Source organism: Clytia hemisphaerica, unplaced genomic scaffold (genome assembly GCF_902728285.1).
Source record: "Clytia hemisphaerica strain Z4C2 unplaced genomic scaffold, Clytia hemisphaerica genome assembly, whole genome shotgun sequence".
Lineage (NCBI taxonomy): Eukaryota > Metazoa > Cnidaria > Hydrozoa > Leptothecata > Clytiidae > Clytia > Clytia hemisphaerica.
The window spans coordinates 167843-176360 of NW_027104406.1; the positions used below are offsets into that span (position 1 = coordinate 167843).

The 8518-nt window shown below is 34.2% G+C and overlaps 1 protein-coding gene across 1 annotated transcript; it reads right to left on the minus strand.

The window, feature by feature from the left end:
* Positions 1–5008: 5008 nt before the first annotated feature.
* On the minus strand, positions 5009–8121 carry LOC136820092 (AN1-type zinc finger protein 6-like). The gene is made up of 3 exons (XM_067076331.1): positions 7768–8121; positions 6546–6836; positions 5009–5249 (listed from the first exon to the last, which is right to left on the minus strand). Exons 1-3 carry the CDS (start codon positions 7925–7927, stop codon positions 5101–5103), a joined length of 600 nt encoding a protein of 199 aa, XP_066932432.1. The 5' UTR covers positions 7928–8121; the 3' UTR covers positions 5009–5100.
* Positions 8122–8518: the final 397 nt, after the last annotated feature.

Here is an 8518-nt window from a genome sequence, read left to right on the forward strand (position 1 = left end):
TTATTTCAGACCCTGATGGGACCCTGATTGATGTTTGTAAGCGCACTTTATAGTTTTGTTTCCCATTGAAGAATCATATTTTGGTTTTCATGTTATTAGATGCTGTTTTAGAGCTTTAGAGCTAGCCTGACTAAATTGAGTCATTGAACTGTGATCAAACCTATCACTGTGGGCGCAAAATAGGGTGGAAACTAAGTAGCACCCTCAGTGCAAGATTGCCGCCTCATCTTTATTCGCCCGCACGAAAACGCGAGCTAATCATTTTTTTCTCGCGCGCTTAAGGGGAAAAGGAAAGTGATCCATATTCTTTGAAGGAAAAATGTCAGAAATAAACCCAAAGACCAAAAGATGTATTTTGTTGTTGAGAATCGATCTTGTGAAGATGAAAAAAATTTAACTGCTATTCGTTTTTTTCGGAAAAGAGGTTGCGAGATGTGGGTTAGTGAGGCAAAAATCGTTAAAAAATTTGTAAAATCGTAATCCTCAAAAATCAAAGTTCCAGCCTCACTGATAGAAGATCTTTCAAATTCAGTACCGTAGAGTCGTTTAATATCGACATACGTCTTGCAATCTCGACATAGCTGTAGGCTGGTCTTCGAAATAAAAAATCAAACATAAACAAATACATACCAAAGTTATCAATCAATCACTAAATTGTTCTCTCTCTCTATCCACGTCACAGATTGTTAATATAATATGAGAAATGTGAACTGTTATTATTTGAAAAGAACACTTTAACGATGTAGTAATCACTAAAAAACTAATTAGCATGCTTTCAACGAAGATGCCCAAATCACAACAACATTTTGCACGCGAGGAATTTTTTAGTAGACCTTTTTACCGTGAACCGAAAATAATTAAAAGAACCCGGTTTCCTTATGAATTTGAAAAGGGACCGGGTGTGCTTGGTGCGGTGCCTAGAAGTTTAACGTGGCCTCCTAGCGCCTAGAGCATGTGCTTGCAATAAATAATAAGGAAATGGAAACCAGGTCGACTAAGCGCGCGAATTATTTTTATCACGTGACTTGAAGCGTAATAAAGTTGTAAAATTTTAATGATGGACACGAGAAAGTTACGAGGAAGTTTGCATGCGTTTCGTGTGTTGTGTAAAACTGCTTATAATTTGGCTGTTTTTTTTATTGAAAGGATTGCAATGTTTACTGAACTTCTAGTTTGATGGATGAACTTGTTCCATAAGAATGATACCAAGAATTTCATTCAAGGTTTGTTTTGATTATTTTACAGATCCGGTGTCGAGATTGCAAGACGTATGTCGAGATTAGACGATCCTACGGTATGAGAATAGAGCAGTAAAAAAATACAACTTTTCTATTTTTCCTTTTTTTTGCAAAGGTTCTAGGAATGAAAATAAAGGGATAATGATAATTGAATAATATCCATTGATGATCCGCGACACTATTGTAAAGCTAGAATCGCTTTGCATACTCTTCGCTTGAGAAGTTGATTGACAGATTAAATTTTTCACTCGGGCGGGAGCTCACGGGCGTTCTGTGAGGGTTCTCGGCTCAATCCTCGGACCGTGTTATAAATGGTAGACTTCAGCTGTGACAGATCATTTCGATGGAAGTTGTTGAATGTTTACAAGACTCTTGACATAATTTACTTTGTTTTATTGTCAATGATGACAGTGCCGTTATTAATTTTGTTAGATCTGACATATATATTGATGTTTGTAAGTGCACTTTATAGTTTTGATTCCCATCAAAGAATCATTTTCTGGTTTTCATGTTATTAGATGCTGTTTTAGAACTTTAGAGCTGTGGAGGGAAACTTGAAATAGCCATCAAATGACTGTGACCAATCAAAGGAGCAAAATTTCAAAACAAATGAAATACGCAGCTTCGCTACGCAGAATTTCTGAAAAAAATCCAGAATTTGAAAGAGCAGAATGGCAAAATTTCCTGAATTTGGAAAATTGGGACGTAAAATTCCCCAATTTCCCCCATTTCCAGAAAAAAAATTCTGATAAAATCTGATTTCACGGTAAAATTCCCTCGATTTTCCTGATTTTCCGATTGGGAAAAATTGGATTATCGAGAAAATTTTTCCGACTTTGTTTGAGCTCTCCCGCATTTTTGCAAGGCGAAGTTGACAGCTATGATGATGCAAGTTACCCGACTTCACGGTATTGATTAGCAGAATACTTACATTTCATTTAAAAATAAAGTGTAAATTTATAGACATTTGCTAAATACCCAAATCAGGAACAGGTCAAAATTCAAAAAAAGCAGAAAAGTTCTAATTATTCTCCCAATTTATATTCCAAACCAAATGGACCATGGATCAAAGTATAAAAAGTCCTGATATTTCAAAAAATAAAATAAAACTCAAGTTTCCAGATGCATATAAAGCTTACCATTTTGACAGACTGACAGAGGGAAGCACAAATATTTTTACTGTGGTGTGGTGGCCATTAAAATTAAAACTTGACTGGTGTGCGAATGGTGCGAAATTTTGAAGGCAAGTGCAAGAAATCGACATCGGAGCGGACTACGTTCAAAAGCACAACAGTTCTAGAGAAGATCTAAGCTTCGTTGCTGTAAAATAATTCCTAAGACGGCAGATAATTTAGCTACGTAGTTTCCTACTGCGATGTTAAAATTTATTATGATGGTCAGTTTGGTTCCCGCCCCTTCTCCTCTTTTACTACGCCCTTTCGCCCGATGAGCCAGCCAAGAGAGCGAGCGAACGAGCCAATCACGTCAACCCCCCCATGTATCACTCTTTCTAGCCCGGGGAGGGGGTGCTTATTCATACTAGATGTCTGGTCAGATATGGTCAATTTCTCAACATTCGAGAAAAATGGCTTTGAAGTGGTGTTTTATCAATGTTTCTGGCGTTCATTATCTCTGAGAAATCAAAAAAGTCCTGTAATATTGTTTTTTTGAGGGCCTTCCAATGGTATAACAGTGCCGTAGCAACTGGGGGGTAAGGGGGGGGCTATGCCCCCCCAATAATTTTTTCAAAAATGGTTATTTTGCAAAATGCAAAGTTTTTCTTTTTTAATTTGTCATAATTGTCTTTTATGTGCATGTTTTGAGTGTATTTTTAAGCAATCTAGAGCCCAAATTTTCAAAATTTTCCCCCTCGGCCCAAACCATGGTTGGCCCTCGCGGTGCCACTAAACTTCAGCCCCCCCAATATGAAAATGCTTCCTACGGCACTGTATAAGTTATTTTGGGTTCTAGCTCTGTTCTAGCAATTTTGCATTTAGTCAAATTTCGGGTCACGCGGGGTTTTTCGAGGGGTTTTTGATTGTAAAACGTCGTTTTTTGCCCATAAAAATGTGCTGGGCCTTATTTGATTACCCCCTCTCAATCAAGTTTTTAAATACATTCTTCTCTCGAATATGAGCCAATACATTCCTCTTCGGAGATTGCTGTCATGGATTCTAAAGAATAAGGGACCCCTACTAACCTATTCTCTTGCGTCCAGCGCACTCGCTAACTTAAATAGAGCCTAGAATATATACGGGAACGAGGTTGCTAAGGCGCTATCACATCAGTAAGCATCAAAAAGCTGATAATATGCAGAAACGAGTATCGAGTATCACATCGAATATATCATGTCAATATTTTCTATGAAAACTTCTAAAACTTGAGCTCTAGTACCCAGGGTATGGATAGAACATAAGTTACATACTTAGTGAATCCAATCTTAGTAACTTTGAGGTAACTTTGGAAAAATAAGAAACTCCAGGCTCGGAGCTAAGTTAAGGTTCCTTATAAAAAAACGTATACATGGATAGGTCCCAGTTATTGGAAAGATAGAGGGGTAGGTAAGGTAAAGGAATATAACATAACATAAAGGAATTGCTGACAAAATATATACTTTCTTACAAACTTTCTCTCTTGACATATAATAAGATGGCATATTGTTTTTCTGGTATAATATAATTGTAATGAAAAATAATAACAAGTCAATAAGAAGCATCTCTCATAAAACGGTGATGCTCAATGGAAAAAAGGATACCGGTTGGGGGTGAATTAATCATAATTGATCAAAATATATAGCTCTTTCAGGAAATGGCCTCAATTTTTTACAAGGTAGGGCAAGGAGGGTACTAGGTACAATGGACACTGGGAACTAGAATATTGTAGCTTTGATGATAAGTTTTGGTGCTCAATGGATGGGAAGGGGGCTAAAAAGGTTCCGAGGCTTTGGGTACAAACAAGTCAAGTATGGTTTATAGAGAATTTGAAAGTTGAAAGGGTATGGTTGGTTAAATTATTGCTCAAAATGATTGAAGGTTCTCAATGATTGTAACAAACAATTAGGAAAAGGTTCAACACCAAATACTACCTCTATTACACGAATAAATCATTTAATACAACGCCCCTAAAAGTCAAATGCCCTCGAAGACAAAAAGCCAAGCTAAGTCCCACGATTCGATAAGGATGAAAAAAACAACAAAAGAAATTCGTAAAAAAAAAGGTTCAAAATAATATAAACTAAAAGTTATAAGATTTGGGAACCAAGACAATATCGTACGAGCCATCAACAGATCAAAACATTCTTTTGGGAAGAGTCTCTACCATTCTCCAGTTATATCATATCAATCAATCACAACAAACAGAAAACACAAATTTTTAAAAAGAAATTGTAATAAAAATACCGACTACTATAATGGATCTTCTTTTATGATTAAAACGATCCTCTCCAATAATAAATCAACCATTTTTTCTTTAAAACAAACTTCGAATACGTCTTTTAGGTATGAGCTACCATACCTAAGATCTAGCGTCCTATCTTTCAAAGAAAATCTTTGAAGATATTTTTTTATGTCAATTCGGTTATTCTATGAGACTGCTATCTCGCTGACGCAGCCTCGACAAGACAACAACAAGGCGTTTCTCCTCCTTCCTTATTCCTCCAAACGCCATTGGTCAATCAAGTTATTATGCACGTAAAAATAATAGTAGGATAGTGATAATCTAGTTCGTGGAATTTACACATTTTTTTGCTAAAGTTTTTATATATATTTTCCTCTCGTAAAGATTTTTTATACACATTTTGTTTCCTACTATTTTTTATGGCACATTGTATCAACATTTACGGCAAACGACAATCTGATATTTTCTAAATCTTTTTGATTTTCTCTCCAACGACGACTGGATTGGCTTTAGTAAGTTGTTCGCGAGCATCAGCTTTGTAATCGAAAGTACAATTATGTTTATCTGAGTATCGATGAATTCCGCAGTAAAGTCCACCGCATCGACATTCGAAACCTATGACGAAAGCATAAACATGAATTAGTTCGTTGCTAAGGTAACAAAGCACTCAAATCACTGTTGATATGAGCTCTAAAAAGTGAAAATACCAGATTAAAAAGTGGGAAGTCTATGCCAAACAAATTTTCTGTTTGTATGACAGATAACATGCATATACAAGTTTCTTTATCTAAAAACATGGTTTGCTTGCGGTCTTAAACGATATATCGCCGTATTTCGAGGTCGCTATTTATTCTTAGTTCATATAGAGATAAAGATTTTCATCGATCAACAAAGTCATGACTCAAAACATTGATTTAAATTCATATATACAATTGACAAGCAAAGGCTGATTTGGTTTCCAAAATATAGAATTTTGAAAAACAAACAAGCTTTATCAAGATTTTCATCGTCAAATAACAGAGCTGGATAAATCATATCTTCAATAGTAGAGTCGATACACGTTTTTTTTTTATAAGAACAAACTATATAAGAACATAAGGCTTCGAGGCCCAAAAATTTAAGAACATTCTAAGAACATACTAAGGCTTTGGAGACTTAAAAACATGCAATTTCTTAAGAAATTACATCAAAATGCTCCAAAAATGCTGAAAATAAGAACATTTTAAGAACATTTTTAGGCTTCAAATCCAAAAAACTAAGAACATCCGAAGGCTTCGAAAATTTTTGACGTTCTTATAAAAAAAAAAACGTGTAACATTATTGAGCGTAAACATTGACACGCCAGCAAGCAAAGATAACTGTTTCAATCAGAGAGGGCTATTTGCGCTATGCTATCATTAATTCCTATTGTGTCTTGTGTACGCATGATTAACTAGTCTAAATGATAATATGTGTCCAAATTCTTTATCTAGTGAAATGGCTCAACGGTTTAAAGCTTTCATTAATACATAAAAACTAAAATTTTAAAGTTTTCTTTCAATAAAAGTACATAACTTAAAGTTTCGTGCTTCTGCACTTGTTCAAATGTACAAGAGATGTTGTTTGTATGTGAAACAATCTGCGTGTAAAAGTTAAAAAAATACATAAAAACTATGAATTTTATTAAATCATGGATATCCTTGTTTACACAATAAATTCATGATTATCAATGACGTCATCTTTTAACGGAACCCTTCCTAAAACACCAGGACGTTACGAAGGGCTCAATCAAAGTTTCAAGTGCGTTAACCATCTTTTAAGACTTTTCATTATATTACTTGTCACTACTTTTTTCTTATAACTGACCATTATGATAAACATGAAGGTTCATGTAAAATAAGTACCAATCAAACGAAGTAAAATGTCACTTACCGGTAAGTCCGACCTTCTTGCGACAAGAGTAGCATCGATTTCGTTTCTTTAATTTACCAGGGGATGCTGAATCGAGGCTCTCACCCAAAGGTGATTCTGGGTTCGGTGAGGTATCTTCTTCGACATAAGCTGAGGCGAGGCCTTTTTCTGGTGTTCTTAGACCAGTGCTTGATGATGGAATATTGATTGGTGGGGTTGCCTGGGCAACAGTTGTTGTAGCTGTAGAGACCTCGGTTGGGAGGCTGGGTGATGGTGTAGGTAGACTATTGGCAATAATGCTACCGATAGATCCTATTGATGTAAAAATATTAATCAAAAATTAATAAAATAACTTTTCATGTATCTAAATAGATTTTAAAATATTAAGTAGAAATGCCATGGAGAACAATACAACGATATAGAAAATAAATTCTTTTTTAAGATTATGAAAGCAAGCTATGATTCGATCGATTCTGATATTAGCCCATATTTAAGCTTTATAATCTATTATTCAGAACCTTTTCTCATTCAAATATGTATACATAATCAACGACGAAAAAGAGGATAGTAGGATAAATTATGAAAATCATTTTGTGTGATGTGGGATGAGAGAAAAAATTCATATAACCTCCTGTTTTTAACTAAAAGAAATTCAGGCTTTTGAGCTGTGGATTGATGTTGTGACTGGTAAGCAAGAGAGAAAGAAAAAAATCGCTGTGAACAGAAATATTTCAATACAAAATAACAATCATAAAAATCAGTTAAAAGTCTGTCACACTGTAGGAATAGAATTCAATAACTGTTTCAATCGTGTCTAATCACATTCTATTGATTAGAAAAATGTCCCATCTTAACAACACAAAAAATCATTAATTTACTTAAACAAGCCAAAACAAAACAAATCCTTACGAAAAGAAGTGACGAAAATACAAAACTATGACATTCAAAACAACTGTAACACTTCACTTTGGGAGGACAGTTCTCTCAAATATTGAATCTTATAAAATTTTATTGAAAAAAATGCTCTCAGAATAGGTGATATGTAATAAGTTATCTGTATACTAAAGATGACTTAAAATGAATCATTGTCAAACTCGAGAGTAAATTTTTGCAAAAGTTCAACTAAAAGAGTTCCTTAGCAAAATTAAGACAATGTGATTTTCAAAGGTCAACTCTTTAATATGAAGCAAAGCTGAAAAATAACATACGAATAAAATGAACTAAAAGCTAAAATTTTACTAACCTGCAGTTCCAGGGCTAGTGCGGCCAGCTGATGGTGATGGTTGTTGTTGACGTTTAAGATGGTCTTTATAACATTTACTACACATACCATCAAAAGAAGAGTTTCCGAAAAAACCACATCCCATCTTGCATAAAAAATTGGTCTTTGAGTCTTGTTCCATTTTTATTAGATATTTTTTATTATTTTTATTTGATGTGTTTTTGTGGACCAATAGCAATAGGGGTTGAGTTGAAATTAATACCACCAAACAGCTTGAAGTTATTGATATCTTGCCAGAATTGATGTAAAATGTTGTTCAATGTGACAATTTTTTCAATATATTTTTATTCAATTTTTTTCTTCTTCTATAATATAGTAACAAGTTGACATCAATTAAAAGATCTGAGTAACTAAATGCCTTTTGTTTTTGTAAGCTCATATTGAAATAACAAAAAAATCAATAATGGTTACTGATTAGCATTTAGAAATCTCAAACTGTCAGATTGTAATATAATGATGGTTGATTCAATTAAATTACAGCTTAACAATGAGGTGATGAAGAAACAAACATGTAATAACTAGATCACATATTATAATATAATAACTAGATCATGTATTTCAGGCAGCGCCATAACAAGATTACACCTTTTGTATATTATGATAATGTGTATAAACTATAATGGCTAGAAAATAACTTTGAAATAATTTCAATTTAAACCACTCTAATTTATATCAGAATGAAATGAAACTCTTACTTCCCCTCTTACTCTTA